Below are 24,657 nucleotides of genomic sequence, written 5' to 3'. Positions count from 1 at the left end.
ATTACTTCATCCTGTGAGATTCTGAACCAGACCAGTTGACATCTGTCATTGTTTAACAACCACAGTTTAGCACACGTTATAGAAAACTTAAGCCAATTACAATTATACAACATACATAACACATACCTGAGTAGAAACAACATCATTCGACAACACTTGAGTTTCCGCATCGGCCATGGAAGTACATGAAAGAGCTGTTCCTTTTGTCGTTGTACTGATAATCCTTTTCCTAAAAAGTAGCATAACACATTAATAATCAAATCAATATTATTCTAAACTTCAAATAAGTAGATAATATTTCAAAAAAATATATATATATTATGTAAGCATAGGTGTATAACTCATACCAATTCTTTGTTTTTGTATTTTTTTCTTTTTAACCCTACGTACAATTTCTTCAACCTTCGATTACTTTCTTATACATAAAGGACGACCTTTGCTACGAACTGCCTGTGGACTATTCCCCTCTTTCGGAGGACTGTCCCCATCTTGACTACTCAAACCGGTTGTGGAAGATATGTTCACTTTTGTACCAAGCCCTCCCTCACTTCCCTTTTGCTCCAACTTTTTCCTCATGTCAATCATAAACTTCGTCAACATATTATAATCTTCCTCATTGTTTGATGCCATATCGGCTACTGTCAGCATTAAATTAGACAACTTATCAAAACGTTGTCCTTCAATGTTGATGCTCCACCTATTATAACTCACCTTAATTTTCATATGACATCTGTTTATATTTTTCCTCCAACTTCGTAAAATGTACTTTTCCAGAACGTGTGAAACCTTTTTATGAATCAACACCATAATGGCATGTCTGCATAAAATCCCTCTAAACTCAAACAAATGACAAGTACAATGAATATCACACGAACTTTCTTCAAAGTATATTGCAAACGGAACATGGTGACTACTATGTCCAAACTAAACATCTTCCAAAACTTGATACTCCTCATATGAATCACATTTATTCGGAAAAGATAACTCACAATAAATCTTCCCCGCAATCTCTTCTTGAAACTCTTTAAACCTTGCAGTTATGTATGCACTTTGAAATTGTTTCACAATAGGGTAATTAGTTATGCATGGTATCCAAGATTTGAAAGATCTAAAATCAGGCTCCCTTTCTTTTTCTACTTTATCTCACAATGCATTATCATATTGTTCCACAAATTGTTTCAAAGTAGTTTTGGAATTTACATACCCATCAAAAAATACATGCATACTTTTACTACATTGGGTAGTAGACATACCTGCCCAGAAAGTATCTTTAAGAAATGCAGGCACCCATCGTACTCTTTCTTTGTACAATCCACATAACCTTACATTCTCGTGAAGGTTGTGCACATCAACAAATTGGTTCCACCATTCTTCGAACTCTTCATGCGTAAAGGAATCATACACAATATTTTGCAACTTAAACTTTATAGTTTCACATTCCTTATACCTTCTTAGCTTTTCAGACAGTTTCTTCATTATATGCCACAAACACCACCTATGTCTTGTACCAGGGAAAACAATCTCAATTGCATTTTGCATGGCCTTATCTTGATTAGTGATAATTCCATTAGGAGCAACATTCATGCATTCAAGCCAAGAACGAAATAGCCATACAAATGTCTTAGTGTCCTCATGAGAAATTAACCCACAACCTAACAACGTCAAATGTCCATGATGATCAACCTTCACAAAAGCAGCAAATGACATATCATACTTGTTCGTCAGATACGTTGTGTCGAAGGTGACAACATCACCGAATTCGTTATATGCAGCCGTATATCTAGCACCAACCCATAGCACATTTTGTAATCGACTCTCTTCATCTACATCAATCATGTACCAGAAATTTGAATTCTCCTTTTGCATTTTCATAAAATACTCAAGTATTACCGAAGCATCTCCAACTCCAAGTCGTAGCCTTCTCACTTTTTCAATGTAGTCCTTACAATCTTTTTGTAGAAACGTCAAATTCTCTACACCTCCTGCCTCAACTGAACATGAATGAAAATTTTTACACTATCTAATCTCAGCCATATCATAATTATCATTAACTTCAAGTCGCTTTTTCACATAAGGTTGTATAGTTCGGTTAACCTTGAAATATCTTCTTTTTGTCGGACTTGTAAGATCATGGTTATGTTCAAGTACAACTGATTTAATTTCCCATTTGCATTCACCATTCAAAGCTGCACTAATCCGACTCTTACAATCTGTTTTGGCAACAGATTGCTTTTTGAAAGTATTTATGGACTTATATCTCTCCTTCCTAGAACAAGAACATGCCACTGTCACATATCTCATCTCTCCATCATCGCCTTTCGTTGACATACGTATCATTGCTTCAAATCCTATTTTGTTACCATACCGTTTGTAATACTTCACCAGACTATCAACTGAATCAAACACCATTCTAATATAAGACTCTACTTCTTCCTCTGCACATCCCATATCTTCTAATTTATCACGTTCATTTTCCTGATCATTTAATAATTTTATAATAAGCAAAATTAGAATGTACTAATACAACACATCAAAAGAAACAATACGATACAATAAATTTAAAATCATGTTAACAAAAAAGTTGAGGTTTCAAGCACAATTTACCTCAACATCATTGAAATGAGGCAAACTAGACTCTTCCATATTATGTAATTTAATGCAAAACCAATACTAGTGTTCATGTTCACGAATCTGATTCACAACAATCACCAACAAATATTATCTATCAGTTTTTTTCTATTGTAACATATATTCAATACAAAATAGAATACAAAACTAATAAATGTATAAGTTAAATAAAAACTAGTTAACAACCTCAACAAATCTTTTTAATCTGGACAAATTTTGATCTTCTTTATCTCCCTTTCCACTGTAAACAATTGTTTGAAGAAATATTTTTAGCTTTCGTTCTTGTCACGGTAGCTGGAAAATGAGGAAGAAACGGCTGTTGAGGAAGAAACTCGAGAAGAATGCATACGCTTTGAACAGACGGGAACGATGAAGCAGATGGCGGCGATAGGTATAAAATGAAGTTTTTTCTTTTTTCTTTCGCTCGAAGATTTTTCGTGCTGGTTTTTGGAGAAGCTAATGTTTTTCGCAAATAAAAAAAAATTAAAATAACATTTTATTATATTATGGACGGTCGTCCATATTATGTGGACGGTCATCCATTCCTTACGGACAGCCGTTCATACGTAATGGACGGGCGTCCATTCCTTACGGACGCCCGTCCATACTTTAAGGACGCCAGTCCACAATTTATGGACGGGCGTCCATAGTTTTTATTTAATTTTTTAAAACCACATTATGGACGGGCGTCCATTCCTTACGGACGCCCGTCCACACTTTAAGGACGCCAGTCCACAATTTATGGACGGGCGTCCATAGTTTTTATTTAATTTTTTAAAACCACATTATGGACGGGCGTCCATTCCTTACGGACGCCCGTCCACACGTTAGGGACGCCCGCCCACAATTTATGGACGAGCGTCCAAATATTTTATTTAATTTTTTAAAACAACATTATGGACAGGCGTCCATTCCTTACGGGCGCCCGTCCACACGTTAGGGACGCCCGTCCACAAGTTATGGACAGGCGTCCAAAGTTTTTTTAAAATTTTTATATTTACATTATGGACGGGCATCCCTTATTTGCATGCCCTTCTTTGCGGGCACCCGTCCAAAATTAAGGAATGGCCGTCCATAACTGATGAACGGCCCCTAAATGTTTTTATATTTTTAAAAACGATTGTTAATGGACGAGAGTCCATTAAAATATGAACGCCCATCCAATCTTTAGGGACAGCCGTCCATAACCTATGAACGGCCGTCCCTAATTTTTGTTTATATTTTTTATTCCATTTACTGATGAATATAATAAATGGACTCCCATCCATATAATATGGACGGAAGTCCATGTAAGTGAACGGACTAGAAAAAAAAAATTTCACATGAAATGTGTCTGGTGTGAATCACAGGACACATAGGCCGGTATAAGATTTCGGTGTAAGAATCCTGGTGTCCGTAGCATTATTGTTTCAAAAATTGATAGGTTGAGACTTGATTAAGGGATGAATAAACAATTCAAATTAATAATAAAATTACCATTAAAGAAGACGTCAAGTAGCGCCCATGGCCTAATGGATAAGGCGTCTGACTTCTAATCAGGCGATTGTGGGTTCGAGTCCCACTGGGCGTGACATTTTTATTTTGCATGAACCTGTCTGAGAGATTGGTTTCTGAATGGAATATTTATGCATGAATAGAATCCCACTCATTACCTGTCAATTCTTGGCCAGGCTTTTCTACTACTTTCTAATCACTTTTTTTCTTTTCCTTTTCCTTTCTTTTTAGCTTTATGTTCCGCCTAATGCAGCAACAACTCTGCACAATTTCATTCTCTTTTTATCACAATGCACCATAATCATCACCAAAAACCCCCCATCCAAATACCAGTTTAATCGTATAAACCAGGGAATGGGATTATGGATGGGCCGATAAAGAAAGTATAATTAGTAGCCCAATGTCAACTATTCTTCTTCAATACAAAACACAAACTAAAATCCAACCCACCATCGATAATATTTAATTTAATATCAGCTTTTACTTTAATAAAAAATTATTCTTTCTTCTGGTTCTGGGTTACAGACATGATTACATTCTGCTCTCTCTGGTCGATGTTGGGTGGCCGCCCTAATAGGGCCAGCAAGCCGCAATGCTTTAAATAATGGATTTTGAGTACACAAAAAGTACTAAATTACAACTCACTATAAAAGCACAACAAAAGTGGGCCTACAGTGAGCCTACTCCTCAATAGTGATTGGGTCCAAACTCCAAACCCTTGTAATTGTTATCTATTCCCGTTCCTATTTCCATTTCCATTTTCCATTTCCCAACCCTAGCCAACAAAAGTAGTACAAGACTGCTTACTTTTTCTGTATATTCAATATAATATTGACCCACTTTTGGATCATTTTTCTTTCTATTCTCATTGGACCATGCTGAATTTTACCCAAGTACCACAATTCTTACCTTCTTGGACCATATTGCTTTCTTATGGCCTGGTGACTCTGGTCCCTCCATCTAAACTCTTAACGCATTAAATTAAAGGCCGAATGACATTTTGTCCCCCTAATCTGTAGTGAAAAGACCAGTGTCCCCCCTTGGTTTCCGAAACACCCAATATTATCCCCATTTTTTTAATTCAAACTTAAAACTTAACCTCACCTCATGTAGATAGACAAAAAAAACCTAAGACTCGCTTTATTATGAACGTGGCTGATCAAAACAGTTGGCTTGACACACAGTTTTGAGTTGAATCAAAATACAACCTAATCATCATCTGAGTGGAGTGGAGCGGAAGGCTTCTTTAATCTTTGATGGGTTGATAAAACATAAAAAGTTTTAGAGGAGAAATCAACACGAGTTTCCTGTTTAAGTTAAGTGCATGATGAAGTAAAATTTCACACGATGAAACTTTGTTCCATGATGGGTTGTTGGACCACATAGAAGAAGATGCTCTTGGTCTCTAAAATTAAATGAATATTTTGATGGGATTTATCTTAAAAGGACCAACGTTTTACATGGAAATTGATTGAAGACGAAAGTACTTTTCAAAGGTAATGGCATGGCCAGGGCACTCTTGGTCAGTATCCACAAACATGTCAGCTGTCAAAAATTTATTCTGCATAGCGTAGACCTATCTACACAAAACCCCCTTGTGAAATGAACCATTTAGGTGGCCACTACTACCATTAAATTTATAACATGTGGCATGCCCCAGCACTTGGGCACATGGTGAGTGAGGTAAGGACTTAATCAAATTGGGTTTTGGGAAAAGAGAAAAACTTGTAAAATCGAAATCATAATTATGAAAAAGAACACACCCTAAGGCTAATACAAAATTTCTAAAAGCCTAGAAATGAAGCCACCTAGTACTAGTTACGGACATTACTATAAATGTTGAGTTGATGGGTTTAGGTCCATTGGAAAATTATATATAAATGCAGAAGGCTCCCTCTTTTAGGGGAGGAGAAAAGGGTTAAAAGGTAGCTATAGTGGGAAGGAATCCTGAAGTGGGTTTTGCCTAGTTGAAGCAAAAAAGAAAAAAAAAGACCCTTCTTCCTCTCACTCTCACCATCATCAATGTTAGTCAAAAAAAATATAAGTTATGGGCTACTACTAGACCCAAAGAATAAGGTATATATGGCCTTAAATATGATACTACTTTCTGTTCATATCATCATTTTAAAGTTGCCCCTACCTTGTTTCTTTACATAAAGAAACTATTCTTATTGGTCGACCCTCTTTCCATTTACCCATTTCTTTTGGGGTTTTGTTTCATCCAATAACGTTATCAATTTATATTATGATAGTGTAGTTTCGTTCAAAGTAAAATAGTTGAAAGATGTTTTATGATAATGGTTATAACATCATATCATAACCACAAGCAATTCCTGCCGTGTCTCAAGCACTGGCTTGAATTGAACCCATTGAATTTGAAGGCTCTTTGGTCATGTCAATATAATGTATTATGGCCCATCTTATAATAACAAAGTTGTCACTTCTAACACCACACACACATGACTTAGTGTTTTTTTTTTTTTTTTTTTGGTAATTGGGTATTCAGACTAACTTGAACGCACCTCAATTAATCTTTGGAATCTATTGAATATCTTACAAACCCAAAAGACTAGATAAGTTACAATATTATTGTGGTAAATGACTCAACAGTTTGAACTCATGAACTCAAGGAATGATTAAACCTCCTTAATCGCAAGACTAACCCTTTAAAATTATGGCTAAGTATTCTTCAATTAAACCATCACACACATTTCAAGTTCAAATCATTATTCAGATACCCAGAAACAAATTATTCTAAATCAAAATTTTACAAATGAAGGGCCCAATTGATTGTCATGTTCATGTTCATGTAGAAAGGATATTGATATCAGTCCACTCTTAACAACACAATTGGCTGCATTCTTTCTTTTACTTTAATTTTGCGTTTATTGTTTCCCCAAATCTTTATATCAAGTAAAGGTGTAATTAGGTGGCCCAGAAGAAAAGAAAAATTATAACTTTAGAAGGTTGAGCATATGATTATGATCCAGTTGTTTAGTTTCCTAGCCGCCACCTGTCCTCTATAATTTGAAGCTATTTGACACTTTCACGTAGCTTTAGTAAGTTCCTTTTTCTCTTTTTTTCCCTTTTAACTAACACACACAGTAGAAGAATAAGAAGAAGAACAAAAAAGCAGCGATTTAAATTACATTTGTTTATGATAATTGGAGCACCTACTTTTGCAGAAAGACAACGATGCCCTCTCCAACTAATTATTATTTTTTTTGCTATTTTTTTCTATAATTTGATTGTGTACATAAATATGTTTACAGACAAGACAACTGTTTATATACTCAATTATTGTTTCTGTATCTTATTAAAAAGGTATCAAGCAATAGTTAAAAAGGTGTTTATGAGGGTAGACAGAAGATGCTTTATGCCATTGCCATTTATTCATTACTGTATTTCAAATTTTATACTATTATCATATAATAATTACTTAAACTTAAATAGCTAGCGTGACAATCAAGGAGATTTGAATCGGATAATCTACCATAATAATATTATGACTTATCTGATCTTTTGAGTTTATAGTATTTAATGAACCTCGAGGATTAGTTGAGTGAAGAAATACGTGCAAGCTGGCTGGACACCCTCGATTACCTACCAAAAAAAAAAAAAAAAAGAAATCTCAAAGAAAAATCAAGGCCACCCAAAACTTAGGTCAAGGATAGAAAGTAACGGTAATTCATAATTTATAATGTTTTAGATAGAAAAAGAAAAGAAGATATGGGTTTTTGTAATTCAATAAATTCAAGAAAAACAGAGTAGGAATTGCTTTTATCTTTCATTAAACACACTGAAAAGAAGTGTGAGTGGTCCCTTTAGAACCCCAATTTAATTTGGAACTAATTTCATAACCAACTTGGCAAGAGGACTAGCCGTATCAACTCAACCATGGACTTAATTAAATTCATTTTTATTATTCTTTTTATATCATTTTCATTTCTTAGAGGCCATGGACCATCCAGTTGTATCCATCTAAGACCATTAAGAAGAAAATGAAACATTCCCCTTTAATTTCATGATGTGATTATGATAGAGATGTAGGCTTTCAAATCCAGCCATCCATTCATATTTACCTCCGTGATTTTGATGGACCCCTTTCTCATGGAATTTCTCCACCACAGACATACAGTTAATAGTTCACTTCAATTTAATTAATTAATTAATTAGAATGAATTTTTGGAAAGTGCTTTTAAAAAAGAAGTGCTTCTTTTACTAAAGATAATCAAACAACCCCTCGGCTATCGACCTCCCCCAGATACTTTACCTTGGCAATATTTTTTTGAATAAATAAGCAAATAATAAAAACCCTTTTTATGTAAAACAAAATAGAGTAAGAGGGAGTCCTAGAGAAAAGAAAAGAGGTGTCAAAATCAAAGGGGGGGGCTTAGGTGTAGTTCACTTTCCAATGAAATCTTAAAAGACCAACATACTCTTAAGATGTCCCGTTCTCCGAAAACCCACGAGCAACCCGACTCTTAACAATTTTCATCAACCCAATAAACAAGATTTCATGGTCCCCCACAAACCAATTTTAATTTTAATTTTAAGATTATGTTAAACCCATTCAATTCTTGTTTAAAAGAAAAATAAATAAATAACACCAACCCACGCCTTTAGACGTGCTTTTGCCGTTGATTAATAACACAATAGGGGCCAATCAATCATTAGAAACCCAATTGGTCAAATGCAACAAAATTTGGGACCCAATTTTATCATTAATCAACCTTAATCAATAAACTCCTTCTTTGATATCCGCCGTTTAATGGGTCCTTAAACCATACCAGACCCATTGTAATTTAATTTTGTTTCCTAATTTCGAAATTCAACCGTAAAAATACAATTTTTATTTTTAAATATTAATAATGGTGGCCTAAAAAGACTGAATTTTTTTTTTTGCATAGAAGAAGGATACATATATATACAAGGAACCTCATCATTCCAATTGCCCTTTTTGAAAAAATCAAAAAAANCCTTCTTTGATATCCGCCGTTTAATGGGTCCTTAAACCATACCAGACCCATTGTAATTTAATTTTGTTTCCTAATTTCGAAATTCAACCGTAAAAATACAATTTTTATTTTTAAATATTAATAATGGTGGCCTAAAAAGACTGAATTTTTTTTTTTGCATAGAAGAAGGATACATATATATACAAGGAACCTCATCATTCCAATTGCCCTTTTTGAAAAAATCAAAAAAACAAGAAATATCTAGGAGAAGTAAACCCACAAATTTCAATAATAAAATAAAAATACAAGGGGGAAGTAAAGTCAGTTGCTCGAGGAAGAAAATTGGGGAAGAAGAAGGAGGCAGCCAATTAAATTCGAATTAATACAAGTTTTATAGAAAGAATCAGAATCTCAGTCAATAATCCAGTCAAACTTTTTACAACCCAATAACCTCCATTCTATTCTATAATCAATTAATCATACAAAACAAATACCAACTCCATATAATACTACTATTAATATACCCATTATTTCCTCTATATAAATAAACTTACAAAAGTAAAAAATTGGAAGCATTAAAAATGATTAATTATAACATAAAACAAGATTAAGCAAGGATGATTAAATTAAAAAAGAATATATTTATTTTTGGGTTTTTGGGTTTTCCTTTCTGCCCATTAAACAATGAAAATGGCATATTACCAATCATCCTTTCCCCTCTATAGGAAACACCCATCATTGCTCCCAACAATCCTTTTCAACCTTAGAAACCTGAGCTTCTAAGATATTCCCTCTCTTCTTCTACTTCTTCATTCTTATTCTTATTATTACGTTTCTTTTTTCCTTTTAAATATCTCCCTCTTTTTTTATTTTCATATTATTAATTTTAATTTTAATTTTTTATTTATATATATATATAACCTTTTCTCTGCTTTCTTGATCTCCCCTTCTCTCCCTCCCTCCCTCCCTCCCTCCCTCTTTTCTTTCTTTTGTTTTACTATCATGGATCCTTCCTCTGTGAACGGTTTCTACTCTTCTCTAACTCGTGGGATCGATGATCTTGAACTCGTTTATCTCTCTAACAACTTCATGTCTATCCAATTTCTTCAACGGGCTCTTTCTCTTCTTAGATCATTTCATTCTCAACTAACTCTCCTCGTCCAGAAACTCCATTTACCCGTTGGTGAAAAATGGCTCGATGAATACATGGACGAAAGTTCCAAGCTCTGGGAGGCTTGTCACGTTCTCAAATCGGGAATTTCAGGAATGGAAAATTATTACTCTGCTGGCTTAAACATCACTTCATCTCTCGACAATCATCGCCACCTTAGCCCACAACTCTCCAGACAGGTTAACTACTCAATCATTCTTTCATTCAACCACTTTACTTGTATATTTATATAAATATATATAAAACTAACATGAATTTAAATACATTAAAATGAAGCAGGTGATCCGGGCAATTTCAGGGTGTAGAAGAGAGGCAGTGGGGCTGGAAGAAGAGAACAGGGCTTTGATGGAAACGAGAATCCAGCCACTTTCGTTAAGATTTGATGAGAAGGTGTCAATCGAGTCAAAACTGAATGGATTCAATGGTTTTAGAGGAGTCTTATATGCAATGAGAAACGTAAGTTCACTGCTGCTGATGATCTTGGTGTACGGACTGGTGTACTGTTGGCCGGAGACAAGTGGAGGAGTTGGAGGAGGAGTTGAAGGGTGCTTGTTTTTTGGATCGGCGTTTATGATCTCAACGGCAAGATTGCAACAAAGAGTGGCGACAGAGATAAGTCAAATGAATGGAAGGCCGGGGGTGTTATTGTATGAATTTAGAAGGTCAAAGATGGCGTTGGATGAGCTGAGAGCAGAGTTGGAGAGAAGGAGTGGAGGGCATGGACATGGACATGGTCAAGGAGGAGGAGTGGTGGTGGATTGGGAAACAGAGGTGGGGATAAGGGAGAGAGTGGAGAATTTGAAGGGATGCTTTGGTGTATTGAGATCTGGTGCTGAGAATATTGTTGGACAACTTGATGATTTCTTTGATGAGATTGTTGAAGGAAGGAAGAAGCTTTTGGACTTTTGCAGTCATAGGTAGAGCTAGAGATTAGAATCGTCGAACCAAAAAAAGAAAAAAAAAAAAGAAAAGAAAAAAGAAAAAAGAAATATATATTATTACTAGGTAGAGGAATCAGTTGTTGGGGTTGTTGTACCTTTAACCCATCTCTTCATCTTTTTATTTCTTTTTTTCATTTTTCTTTTTAATTTTTCTTTTGGTTTATTTCTTTCTATGTTCTTCTCTTACAGTTACTATAGTTGAAGCTTTAAAGATGGCTTTCCTTCAAAACTCCATAAATGGAAATGTTCCATCCAGATATCATAAAATATGAAGCAGAGGAAACAATGAAGAGAAGTTTAGACTAATTTTGAAGCAGGCAAAGATGTTTAAGAGCTTCTTCTTCTTGTTCTTATATCTTTCTTTTTGGGGGAGAAGAACAAAAAGAATAGAAGCTTCAGTCCAATCTTATTGGTCTTAGCTGTTTTTAATGTAATTTAATTAAAATTTTTGAAGAGCTTTAGCTCTAATTGTGTTTAGAGAAGGAGGGTGGGTGAGTGAGTGATCTCTAGTTGTTAATAGTAAATGACCAGACTAATGATTCCAGTTGTGAAAAAATGATGAAAAAGGGAGGCTTAAGAAGCTTTTGTCTGATTCGGTTTAGATTGAAAGCAATGGAGTTGATGATGAAAGCTTCTAACAAAATAACTCAACTTGAAAGAAATGTCTCTTTTGTGTCCCTCTTTCAAATATAATTTTTTTCTGTTGCCAATTTCTTCTTCTTCCCTCTTGTGGAAAATATTAAAAAAATATAGAGAAAATTAAGGGAAGGTCACTTTCTCATTTCTAACCGTATCTCATGCTTTTTGTCCCTTCCCGGAAATTCATGCCTTGCCTCCCTTCAAGGGTGCCATACAAGAATGCTCAATTAAACTAAACTATAAAATAATGGGGAACATCGAAAAACAGCAAGACATATATCTAGTAAAAAAAATTTTAAAAGCTAGCTGTGCCAGAACCGTTTGGATTTGGCAACAAAATTATGTTGCAACATATCTATGACCTGTTCAACCACACGCCAACCGTATACATTGCCAACATAAATCATGCTCTCCAATACTTCTAAAGGTTAATTAAATGGGGCTCAACCAACCATTCATAACACAAAAATATCAAAATACTATTAATCTTCTTCAATTTCCCCTTTAATGGTCATTTAACGAAATGGATCAAAGAAGAAGAATTAACTCTTAAGTCGAGCACCATAAAGGTTTTAAGTGGTTTATTCATCACTCTAAAGACTAAAAACTCAGTAGGCCATGTTAAAATGAACAATTCATTGATGTTTTACATTTATAACTAATTAGGTTGTACCTCCACAAATACATTAGAAAAGGAATAACTGTATAGTGTATACAGGTTATACCGAAATACAAAGAAACAAAATCTATTGGGCACTTTGGGAAGGACCACTTGTAAACTAACTTTTGGGAACATATGCAAAAACATGATGACCTCTTTGTATAATTTACGGGTGATTAAAGGAAAAACATAGAAGGCGCTAAGTGGGGAAGTTACCATGCAGATGTGGTGGTAAGCCACACTAGCAACACAAAAGATTGTCTTAAATGCAAGCAGGCTGCGTAATTTACACATTCAAATGATGTCAAATCCTGGCATTGCAAACTGGGAAGCAAATGCCTCAACCCGATTTCGGAGCTCAACAATATCTTTATTGTTCTGAAGATCCTCAATAAATCCTTTCTGCAGTTTTCCATGTTCCCTCTGCACATTACTTGTTATTTCAACTGCCCTGAGAAGGAAGTCAGCAATTGTCTCAAAATCAGCCTCTACACAACCTCTTGATGTCATGGCAGGTGTACCTGCAAAAGCACAAAAGAAAAGAAAATTAAGACAAGGAATGATGAGAAACTGTCAGCTAACATTTGAATATGTCAAGATAAGGGAATCAAGTCACTTTAAAAATATGTTATGATAGAGGAAATTATATATAACACTGGAGTATTGTATATGATATGTATTGCACTCTATACATGTATATATATGTATGTATAGGGTTTCTGTGGCAGACTTGCCCACAGCCCACTAATAATATTATGCATAATACTGGCCTGTCATGAAGCTGGCAGAAACATTACAAGAAACTATAGATATTACAATCGCAAATGCACAAAATGATTCTACTTACCAATTCTAACTCCTCCAGGACAAATAGCACCATTGTCACCAAATATAGCACTTTTATTAAGTGTAATGTGGCACATCTCACAGACTTTCTCATAGTACTTGCCTAAAAAACAAAAGTGCATAAATTTCAGTTAGTGAAAAAAAAGGGTATTTTTCATATTGACATCAATAAAATATGCACATGAAGGTATGAATGAACAACTTCAAACATATGGAAGCATACAAACCACCTACACTTTTAAAGAGATGTACTTATCACAGAATGTTCATTACAATCATCATGGTAAAACACTTTAACTCCTGTTACTTCAAAAGCTTCCATTTCTAACAATTTGATTTGTACCACTAAAGCAAAAAGCTACACTAATGTCCCTACAACAACTTTAAAAGTGACATAAAGTAAAATAAGGAATCAAACAGGAAAATTATTGCAGCGGTGCACCAAAAGAATACAACTTCAACCATTTTTTTAAGAGCAGCTTAACCCTAAATTTTCCTCCCTTTTCTATAATGCAATTGCAGCAGAATAATTTTTCCTCATATTAATAACAACAAATCCTGTGGTTCCAACACATATAGCCAATAATTTGGCTCCAATTGGGCACAAACATGAATACTTGAGCCAAATTCCAATACTTCACTGAAAATAGAGAACATAGATATCTCTAAATATCATACTACTATCTGATTAAAATGTTGGCAAGCATCCTACTGAATTTCAAATTATATACGAAACCACATAGACCTTTCTATAATTCAACTGCCACAGAATTTTGACAAATCCCATTAATAAGCAGTTTAGTCTTTAAGTTACAATAATGCTCTCCTTCATTCTAGAAGATGGAAGCAAGGGTAATGCTATGGGTACTAATAGATTCTACAAACTAGTGTACTAACTTAAAGCATAGTATGGGTACCATGCGCATAATACGGGTACTATGTGTGATTTTAACAAAGGTTAGTACATTGGTTAGTAAAATCCGTTAGTACACACAGTATTATTCTGGAAGCAATATAGTGCTTTCACTCAATCATGTCAAATTTCTAGAACAAAGCTGTACTCATACAACTAAAAAGCTAACAAGAATAATCAGACTACCCTGAGCAACCAGGGTCTTGTAATTCTGCCATAATCCACAAGGAAATTTGCATAATATGGCAGCAATATAGTGTTTTCACTCTTAATCATCACTTAATACTCTGAAAAAGATTTTCTCCACCCAATCTGAAAGTTTCTATTACAAAAAACCTGAGAACAGGACACTTTTAAAGCTCAGGTGTTTTATCAGTACTATACGTTAGTAAGGAATCCTTGCGGAAGTAGCTGGCATGACCTGTACTTTAGAATAAAGTATCTGGCCAAATTACCAATAAATCTCGTTGCATATTTACAAATTAAATACTTCATTGGTTTCTTAAATAAAGTTTTTCTAACTTCAGAACATGGAGCAGCAATGATAGTTGCTTTAACACCATTGACACTCAAAAGCAGAGGAACTAACCATTGAAAGCAGTGTTAGTGAAGTATTAACCATCAGCGAAGAGGAACTAATACAACGCTCTAATTACCATACCAGTATAAATAGATCCATACCTAACCATGATGTACAAAGTTTTGAGAAGCAAATATCTATTTTCTTCCAAAAGCATACCAATTTAAAAAGTGTTTTAAGAACATAGAAAAGGTTAAAATTAGTATACCTCTTAATCCTCGAGTAGTTAGATCCCATAGCAACAAATGGTTGTCAGTGCCCCCAGTCACCAATTTGCATTTTCTTCTCAATAAAGCAGATGCTAGGGCCTGGGCATTTCTCTTCACCTGCTGCATATATGCTTTGTACTCTGGAGTTGCCACTTGTTTCAAGGCTATGGCAAGAGCAGCAATGTGATTATCGTGAGGACCCCCTTGTAATGATGGATGGACAGCAAAGTTTATCTTCTCCTCAAAACCATAATGGCTACTATTATCACCATGACCAAGAGGCATGCCTTGCTTCCTGGATTTTTTGCCTCTCCTAAAGAAAATGATGCCTCCCCTGGGACCGCGGAGACTTTTGTGAGTTGTTGATGTAACTATATCACAATAGTCAAATGGACTAGCCAATTCCTGTAGAAGAGAACACCAGAACATGGTAAGTACAAGAAATTTTTTTTCCCATTTATTAATAATAGCTATTCTTATATGAATTTCAAAGAATGAGAGGAAAGAAGAAAAGAAGCAGAACACGGTACATGCAATGGAAAAGACACATAACCTATAATAAACACCATTGTAGTATTTTAAAGCACGATCAAGATCCACAAGCTAAAATATTAAATTACTAAGATCATAATTGAAATCTATTTTTTGGAAAGTTCATAAGAAAAGAATGCTTAAAATTCTGACAACCAAATTCAATTATATTTTTATTTTCGAATGACAAGAGATGTATCACCAAACACAAATAATTATGACCAGAGTATGTTTCAATATGAATGGTTATTGTGTATTAAAGCGCAGCTATCACGAGTTCCACAAAGATAATTAAGGATAAAACCAATTCTCCAAGAGATGCAACAATCTGAGGTCCAAAACTTAAGCACTAAATTAAATCAAAGCATTCCAAACAAAAATATCAAAATTGGAAATTATGATAGAACTTCTTCGCCTGTTATATACTATAACCACTTAAAACGGAATTTGAGGAACATGGCATTTGAGAATTACTGTTGAAAAAATTCATCCCAGGTTATAAGCATGAATTGTAGTTTATCTAAGGATTAAGGACCTGAAAGTTCAAACATTTTGTGATATGAAATCCCATTATCTGTGAAACATTCACTTCTAGGAGATTATAAGCAAATCAGCAATCTCATACTGTTTCCAGCCCCTAAAATGTAACGGGACAAGGGAGGATGTGTATCCTTATTACTGCCAAGCATCATCATGTATTATCTTGCAAAAAGTCAAAAAGAAGTTTAGAATAAAAAGCACATCAAATGATGAGCCCTCCTTATATGGTAATGTGACTCATTTAAAATACAGCGCATTGAAAGTTCAAGTTAATGTGGGTATACAAAGATGATACCAGCAGACAAATGTTTACATCATTAGCAGTTATTCACAAGAAGCATATCAGAGGTATATATGTTCCATTGATGTGAGTAGCAATCCATCCATGAAAGAAAGTTCTTCCAATCTTCTTAAATATAACTCTAATATATAAACAATAAAATATATCATTGGGCAAGTACAACTACCTAGCAACAAAAGTATGGGATTTCACCACCCCAAGTGACCATAACACAGTATGAACAACGACAATAAGATAATGGAAAGATTGCAAATAATTTTATTTCTGTGACTATAGATGAAAGCATATGCTGTATGTAATATATTTTTGTAGGTGCATCTGATAAACCATAAAATTCCAAAGTTTTTCATACATGAAATTAAAGTATTTAACAATAGAGATTATCCACACCTTTGCTGCCACGAGCCCACTTATATGAGCCATATCACACATCAAAACAGCGCCACACTTATCCGCAATCTGCCTAAACCTCCCATAGTCCCACTCTCTTGGATATGAACTCCCACCACAAATCAAAATCTTAGGCCTATAATCCATGGCCTTCTCCTCCAGCTTCTCATAATCAATCAAACCAGTTTGTGGATTCACTTTATATGGAAAACTCTCAAAAAATAGAGAAGCAGCCGAAACCTTTTTCCCTCCCGGAGTATAATAACCATGACTCATATGCCCTCCAGACGGTGAATCTAAACCCATAATTCTTTCTCCCGGTAACAGGAGACCGGTATAAACGGCGAAATTAGCAGAGGTACATGAATATGGCTGAACATTGACTCCCCATTTATCACTATCAAGATTAAACGCTTTTAATGCGCGTTCAATACAAAGACTTTCTATCTGATCAATGTATTGATTACCTGTGTAGTACCTAGCTCCAGGAAATCCTTCCGAGTACTTATTTGTTAAATGGCTTCCAAGCGCTTCCATCACAGCACGACACACAAAATTCTCCGAAGCTATTAACTCAATTCCGCTAAATTGGCGCTTTTTCTCCTTTTCCATGATATCGTGAATCTCAGGGTCCGCCGCGGCCAGCGGCTGATTTCCCCAGGCTCGAACCGAGGCTCGACGCCCTTCGAGCCCAGGTTCAACTGCGAGTCGCTTCGCGAACGGCAAACAGTGGCCATCTCTTTGCCGTTTTAGGCACATCTGGTGGCCTAAGATGCTGAATTCTTCTTCTTGCTCATCTTCTTTCTCGTAGTCTTCTCCGTTATTTTCGGAATTTAATTTGACCGTTTTATCCTCGAGGAGTTGCAACGGTTTTGACGGAATCGGATTCGATGAACTCCGGTAACTTGAATCAAGTTGCAGAGAAATTGAGTCGTCTATGATAGTCGTTTGCGAAGAAGGCGGTGACGGTGGAGATGATGCATGTGAATGGAAGCTTAAAGAGAGGCTCGATTGTGTATGCGATGATAAATCCATAATAAGACCTAAAATGAATCTAGAACTCGATGAATTTGAAATAAAATACGAAAATTTCAAGGGTAAGTATAGAAGCAACAGAAACAGCGACAAAAGCGTCTACAGCGACAGCGCAAGTAACGAATTGATGATCGTTGATGCGATGTTGATGAAGAAACAGAAGCAGAAGCAGAAGCTTCCATGAAAATTGTCAAAGTGAAATGGGAAACCCTAGCAAATGTTTATTTCTTTATATGACAAAAAATAAAAGAGTTAAATGAGAATTTTAGGTGCTCGAAGGTTTTACAGCGACGGGTAGATGGGAATATCGTGGGATGAACCTGGATGTGAATTTGGCGGTTAGGAGAGGTAGTGACTGGAAAGTGCCGGTTACTCTTGGCTTGTTCCCGGTAAGTTACACGTGGTGGAATGTGATAGGAGGTGTAGCTGGAAGAAGAAATGTTAAGTTTATCTGGACAACAAAAGCAGCTAGGTTCAGTGTAGCCATTTTCTTTCTATTTTTTAGTAATTGTTTTTTGGGTCGAGGGCCGACGTTACGATTAAGATTGGGTGTAGTTTCTGGCTGTAGAATGGGCCTATTTCCTCTTCTTTAAGGCGGAGGACCACATGTGGATGTTTTTTATTGGCTGTTTAATTGGCATGAAATATATTCTAGTTTTCAAGCTTATAAACTTTCCAAGCGTGTAGACGTGGAGCAGTCAAATATTTTATGATTTCTTCAATTTTATCAATGCAATAATATAATTATAAAAAGTAGCAAAAAAATTCAGTCCTCAGAGATATCAAATTATAATGCTGATTATTTCACAAAATTATATTCTAAGATATAATTGCTCTTGTTAAAAATGAGCCAAAGAGATTTCCCATAAGAGTCCGAGGCCCAAGATCTCAATTATGGCTAGTTTTATCAAGCCCAAAAACTACACAGGCCCAAGGTCGAGTCTTGGGCCCAACTTTCACAAATTTACGCACAAGACGCAGACGGCGATATAAAGAAGTGCTTTGTTTAGGCTAGTTGAGGTAGCAAGATTGTCAATGGAGTCATCGTCTTCATCCAACTCCATTGGGGTATGGAATTACCTGATTTTATTACTTCTACGTCCGATTCTCGCAATTTCTTTCGTTCTATCCTTCATTCTTCTTGGTAAATTGTTTTTCTGCCTCTCATGCGATTTATCTGGTTGTTCTTTCTTTTGTTTTTGTTTTTGAGAAATTGATTAATTTCAGGGTGGTTTTTGGCATGGAAGTTAATTCTGGTTCACGTACCTCTGATTCAAGATATATTTGGTTTGCGAGAGAAACGTATAAAACCCAAGCCCCCGAGTCGTGGAAGATTCTCTAAATTCTATAACACCATCGATGACATTGATTCTGGTAATGTTTATTGTTCAATTCTTAATCTTCATGCAATTTTTATTAAAGAAAAATAAACGCTACACATAGATTCTACTTATTAATAGCTGAACTGAGTGGTTTTATTTATCAATATAGATTCTTAATTTTTGCTGGGAATTGTGGACTCTTATATGCCGGATCAGGATTGTATTTTTTATGGTTGCCTAAGCATTAGCATTCATCAATTTTATTCAGTTGTAGATGGTGACTGACATTTCATCATATATGTGCCAATCACACAACCGTGATAGTTGTAATTATCATTCTAGTGTTATTCTAGTGATTGAATCTTTGCACGTCAGGGCTATATATTTGGTTGACCATTATGAAACTGATGAAGCTATATTGAAAATGCACATATCTTTTAAACCGTGATAGTTGTTAGGCAAGCCTTTTTGTGGTTAGGATGGTTAGGATTCCAGAAGGTAAAGGAAGGAATATGAGAAGAAGGAACTTTGCCTTACAAACTGAAGGTTTCCTAATTAGTTCAGTGGCTTAGAAAATAATTGATTCATCCCTGCATATTAACTCAGGATCTAGATATGTAACGATATTACTTGAAATGATCATATACGTTAGTTTTCAGTGAACTTGCTTTGATCATCTTAAACTTGTATTCTTGGTTGTTGTGTTGCAAATGCAATCTTGGAAGGCCAGGTTGAAGGAAGAAGGTAGAAGAAAACTTAAGATAATTAATTGATATTTCCAAGTGGATTGCAGATTTGTTAATTCTCCTTTAGAGTTATCTTAGATGTAGATTGGATGTGTTCATAATTTGCACTGGCGGTAGCTGTTGAATCTTCTTTCGTGTTCACACACTGACAAAATTCGTTGTAGGAGTTTTTTTCTGTCTTGCAACAATTGAAAAGACTATTATGTTTTACATGACAATTTGAAAATGGATATCTATCACAAAAATGAAGCCAATATTTTCCGTTCAAATGACTTCATTAGAGATAAGAGTGATGGTCACCATCAACATAAATGAGTGTAGAATCACCCTTGGTTTCTTTAACTAAGAATCAAATGGTGGCTTCCAACTTTTATGTCAGTTTCTTTCTTTTGAATAAACATGTGGAAAAATGATTTATGAATTACAATGAGGCTGTTCAAATTTCATTGCACATCAGAAAGCACAGTTGAGTGTCTTACAATCTATTTCTTAATGATGTCGGATGCAGAAAAAACTGTCTCAGGATCAGCAGGAGATCAACTTTCTTGAATTCTTGTATGCTTGGAAGGATAAGGGAAGCACCATGATATGCAAATGTACAATAACAGTTATTTGATCCCTATAGTGCAATCAACTTCAGAGTATTCAAGAGGTTTAAAGATCAGAGGTCATGCCGCCTGTACAGATTTGTGATTTTCTTTGACAGTGTTGGTGGATTTATGACAGAAGTATGGTGGTGGTAGTTCCACGATCTCTGTAGTTCAATATCTGTGTGTTGGTTTCAGCTTTAGTGCTGTGGCATATATTTCGATCGTTTGTAATAAATTACTTGTCAAAGTAAAGGAGAGGGTAGGGAATTTGCAGCTAATGCTTGCTTTAGACGCAATGCCAGTGACTTTTAGAGGCCACAAAGAAATGGGATGCGTAGTATTCTGACCTCTGGCAGGATTTATGTGTTGCCGATGCAGGTCAAGTAAGAGTCATAAGAGTAATGTTATCCATTAATAAAAATCTTTTTTATGTATTGTTTCATTTTCTATATTACTTGTATTTCAACAGTACAACCTAACTAAAATATATACATACTCAGCAATTACAAATATACCCTTTACAATATATATACATAGTTTCTAACACTCTCCCTCAAGTTAGAGCATATATATCTATCATGCTCAGCTTGTTATAAATATAGGTTACATTTTTACCAATTAGAGACTTCGTAAAGATGTCAGCTAGTTGTTCCCCTGTTCTAACATGATTAGTAGCAATTATCTTTTGTTCAAGTTTCTCTCATACAAAGTGACAATCCACTTCTATATGCTTAGTCCTCTCGTGAAAGACTGGATTGTTTGCTATATGTATGACTGTTTGGTTGTTACACCACAAGTCCAATAGTCCCTGGGTTACCAAACTCAATTTCTCTAAGAAGATGTCTTGTCCATATAAGCTCACACGTAACTTGTGTCATAGCCCAATACTTAGACTCTGCGCTTGACCTAGCTACAATTGGTTGCTTCTTACTTTTCCAAGAAATAAGATTTCCTCCAACAAAAACACAAAACTCAGTCACAGACCGTCTATCCGCAGAGGATCCTGCCCAATCTGCATCTGAAAAACCTTCTACCTTATTATGACCATGATCACTGTAAAGAATCTCACGTCCAGGGGCTCCTTTTAGATACTTCAAAATATGGAGGATTGCATCCCAATGAGATGTCCTAGGGGATGACATAAATTAACTCACCACACTCACTGAAAAAGCAATATCTGGACGGGTTACTGTAAGGTAGTTTAACTTTCCAACTATCCGTCTGTATCTCTCTGGATCACCAAACATCTCTCCATCCTCAGCATTCAATCTCACGTTAGGAACCATAGGAGTGTCACAAAGCTTAGCCTCACTTAGACCCATTTCGGTCAACACATCTAACACATACTTGCGTTGAGAGAGAAAAATCTCTTTCTTACTCCGAGAAACCTCGACTCCCAAAAAATACCTTAAAGTACCCAAGTCTTTTATGTGAAATTTGGAAGCCAAAAAGTTTTTCAAACTCTGAACACCAACATCATCACTGCCAGTGATTACAATTTCATCAACATAAACAACCAAAAGAATGATGCCAGAACTAGATTGCTTATAAAAGACAGAATGATCATAAGCACTCCTATGTAAACCAAACTGAGTCACCACTTCGCTAAACCTCCCAAACCACACTCGTGGAGATTGCTTTAAGCCATATAAAGATTTCTTCAATTTGCATACCTTTCCTGACTCCCCCTAAGCAACAAACCCCAGAGGTTGCTCCATGTAAACCTCTTCAAGAAGATCACCATGTAAAAAGGCTTTTTTTACATCAAGCTGGTGAAGAGGCCAACAATATGAAGCTGTAAGAGAGATGAATAGTCAGACAGATGTCATTTTAGCCACTAGGGAGAATGTCTCAAAATAAACAATACCATACATTTGGGCATAACCCTTAACAACCAACTGAGCTTTTAACCGAGTCATAGTCCCATCAGGATTAGCCTTCACTGTGAAAACCCCTTTGCACCCAATAGCCTTTTTATTTTCAGGCAACTTCATTAGAACCCATGTATCATTATGTTCTAGAGCCAACATTTCTTCTTCCATAGCCCTTCGCCACCCATCATGAGTAATTGATTCAAACACAGAGTTGGGAACAGACACGGAGTCTAAAGAGGCAATAAAAGACTTGGAAGATGAAGACAAAGAGTGATAGGAAACAAATGAGGAGATAGGATAGGTACAAGAGCGCTTACCTTTACGAAGAGCAATGGGAAGATCATGATCATGGTCAGAGGAAGGAGGAATTAGACCCGAAGGCGAGGTAGTGGATCAGATGTTACTGCAGGTGTCCCATGGTGCTAGTGAACCCTGCGAGAGTATACCTGCATGATAGGAGGACGAGATGGTAGAGGACTATGATGGGTAATGTTGTAAACAAGAAGATCATCAGAGGGTGCTTCAAGAGAAGTAGATGAAGTGGAGGACACAACATATGAAGTGGTTTCAAAAAAGGAAACATCAGCAGAGATAAGGTACTTACCTAGGACAGGAGAAAGACAACGATAACCCTTCTAATATCGGGAATAACCCAAGAATATGTACTTGAGGGACCTAGGTTCAAATTTGGATACATGAGGTCTAACATCTTGAACAAAGCACGTGCATCCAAACACTTTAGGAGGAAGAGAGAATAAAGGTTGTGATGGAAAAAGGATGGAGAATAGGATTTGATCACCCAAAACAGAAGAAGGCATGCAATTGATCAAGTGACATGTTGTAGAGATAACATCTGCCTAAAATTCTGTAAAGACTTTCATGTGAAAAAGGAGAGTACGAGCGACTTCTAATAAATAACGATTTTTGCGTTCAGCAACTCCATTTTGTTGAGGTGTATAAACACATGATGATTGATGAATAATACCTCTAGTAGATAGAAAGGAAGAGAAAGAGGCAGAAAAGTATTCTTTGGCATTATCACATCTGAGAATTTTAATAGATGAAGTAAATTGATTTTGTATTTCAACATAAAAGGTACAAAATATGGAGAATAATTCACAATGATTTTTCATAAAGTACAACCACGTTACACGTGAAAAATCATCCACAAAAATAACAAAGTATCGATATCCAGACTTAGACAACACAGGGCAAGGACCCCAAACATCAGAGTGTATAACATCAAAAGGGGTTGTGGCTCTTTTGTTTATCTTAGGGCTATAGGACACTCTATGGTGTTTTCCAAATTGACACATCTCACACTCAAGGTGTGACATTAACCATGCACTAGGACACAACCTTTTCAAAATGGGAAAGGGAGGATGACCAAGGCGACCATGTAATATGGGTAGAGATGAATCACTGGTACACACAACAGGTTGAGAGACAGGAGTGGAGACATCATCGAGCATATACAGGCCACCTGATACACAACCCCTACCAATAATCTGCCTCGTCCCAAGATCCTGAAATATACAATGAGTAGGAAAAAAGTAAACACCACAATTGAATGCATTAGTAATGTGACTAACAAATAAAAGATTAAAGGGAAAATAAGGAAGACACAAGACAAAGGAAAGAGACATACATTTGTTGAGATGGGCAGTACCACATCCAATAATAGGTGTAGTAGACCTGTTAGCTAAGGTAACTGAAGACAAATTGGGAGAAGGTGTAAATGAGGAAAGAATACTTGTATAGCCTGTCAGTTACTGCTAGAAATGGACAAACAGACTGTAGGATTACGCAACTAGGTTAATGTAGTGGTAGTCGATGGGATGGATGACTCGGAGCAAGAATTCTGAGTAAGACGAGCACATTCTGCTGCAGAGATAGTTACCTGTGATGGGGTGGGTAAGAGACCATCTTGAGTTGCAACATGAGCAAACTTCTGAGTGTCTAGCATATTCAAGGGCTTGCCATGGAGCTTCCAACAATTTTTTTTTACGTGACCCTCAGCACCACAGTGAAAGCAAGTATGAGGGCCATTACCACGATTGTTCCCGGTATCACGACTTGTCCCTTTGTTACCTTTGCCATCACCATACTTTATGCTAGCTAGGGTCGCATGATCAACATTAGGATCGTTAAGGGTTTCTTTGTCCTTAGACACTCCTCAATCTTCCCCTTTATTAACTCTGAGAAGTCGAGCAAAGACATTCGTAAGAGAGGGAAGTGTCTCACCGGTAAGAAGTTATGTACGAGCTATCTCATATTCTGGTCTCAAC

General features: G+C 35.9%; 3 protein-coding genes and 1 non-coding gene across 5 annotated transcripts; 3 read left to right on the top strand and 1 right to left on the bottom strand.

Moving 5' to 3' along the window:
* The first annotated feature begins 4,125 nt into the window (after window positions 1–4,125).
* On the top strand, window positions 4,126–4,198 carry TRNAR-UCU. The gene has a single exon. It is a non-coding gene; the product is annotated as a tRNA-Arg (tRNA).
* Window positions 4,199–10,056: 5,858 nt separating this feature from the next.
* On the top strand, window positions 10,057–11,330 carry LOC116131568. Of its 2 annotated transcripts, none has more exons than XM_031417221.1 (2): window positions 10,057–10,430; window positions 10,531–11,330. In XM_031417221.1, exons 1-2 carry the CDS (start codon window positions 10,083–10,085, stop codon window positions 11,170–11,172), a joined length of 990 nt encoding a protein of 329 aa, XP_031273081.1. In that variant the 5' UTR covers window positions 10,057–10,082; the 3' UTR covers window positions 11,173–11,330. The 2 variants fall into 2 exon arrangements, with proteins under 2 accessions (XP_031273081.1, XP_031273080.1); XM_031417220.1 differs by having other exon boundaries at window positions 10,528–11,330.
* A 1,069-nt stretch (window positions 11,331–12,399) lies between these two features.
* Window positions 12,400–18,117, bottom strand: LOC116131490 (serine hydroxymethyltransferase 7). Its single transcript, XM_031417138.1, has 4 exons — window positions 16,803–18,117; window positions 15,040–15,445; window positions 13,340–13,441; window positions 12,400–13,013 (listed from the first exon to the last, which is right to left on the bottom strand). The coding sequence occupies exons 1-4, from the start codon at window positions 17,835–17,837 to the stop codon at window positions 12,787–12,789; spliced, it is 1,770 nt and encodes a 589-aa protein (XP_031272998.1). The 5' UTR covers window positions 17,838–18,117; the 3' UTR covers window positions 12,400–12,786.
* Window positions 18,118–18,853: 736 nt separating this feature from the next.
* LOC116131558 lies at window positions 18,854–20,937 on the top strand. The gene is made up of 3 exons (XM_031417210.1): window positions 18,854–18,981; window positions 19,065–19,211; window positions 20,414–20,937. The coding sequence occupies exons 1-3, from the start codon at window positions 18,873–18,875 to the stop codon at window positions 20,452–20,454; spliced, it is 297 nt and encodes a 98-aa protein (XP_031273070.1). The 5' UTR covers window positions 18,854–18,872; the 3' UTR covers window positions 20,455–20,937.
* The last annotated feature ends 3,720 nt before the right edge of the window (window positions 20,938–24,657 follow it).

This window comes from Pistacia vera, unplaced genomic scaffold (genome assembly GCF_008641045.1).
Source record: "Pistacia vera cultivar Batoury unplaced genomic scaffold, PisVer_v2 Contig234, whole genome shotgun sequence".
Lineage (NCBI taxonomy): Eukaryota > Viridiplantae > Streptophyta > Magnoliopsida > Sapindales > Anacardiaceae > Pistacia > Pistacia vera.
Note: the sequence above shows the minus strand (reverse complement) of the source record. Positions and strands in the feature narration are given on the sequence as shown.

What these genes read in the sequence shown, in the direction of transcription:
- LOC116131558 (XM_031417210.1), top strand. Translation starts at nt 18,873, where the DNA reads ATGGAGTCATCGTCTTCATCCAACTCCATTGGGGTATGGAATTACCTG. An exon ending in TCTATCCTTCATTCTTCTTG is followed by an intron (nt 18,982 to 19,064) that starts GTAAATTGTTTT and finishes GATTAATTTCAG; the next exon opens with GGTGGTTTTTGGCATGGAAG. An exon ending in CATCGATGACATTGATTCTG is followed by an intron (nt 19,212 to 20,413) that starts GTAATGTTTATT and finishes TGTCGGATGCAG; the next exon opens with AAAAAACTGTCTCAGGATCA.
- LOC116131490 (XM_031417138.1), bottom strand. Translation starts at nt 17,837, where the DNA reads ATGGATTTATCATCGCATACACAATCGAGCCTCTCTTTAAGCTTCCAT. An exon ending in GTGGGCTCGTGGCAGCAAAG is followed by an intron (nt 15,446 to 16,802) that starts GTGTGGATAATC and finishes TCTCTTCTACAG; the next exon opens with GAATTGGCTAGTCCATTTGA. An exon ending in TCCTGGAGGAGTTAGAATTG is followed by an intron (nt 13,014 to 13,339) that starts GTAAGTAGAATC and finishes GTGCTTTTGCAG; the next exon opens with GTACACCTGCCATGACATCA.
- LOC116131568 (XM_031417220.1), top strand. Translation starts at nt 10,083, where the DNA reads ATGGATCCTTCCTCTGTGAACGGTTTCTACTCTTCTCTAACTCGTGGG. An exon ending in GCCCACAACTCTCCAGACAG is followed by an intron (nt 10,431 to 10,527) that starts GTTAACTACTCA and finishes ATTAAAATGAAG; the next exon opens with CAGGTGATCCGGGCAATTTC.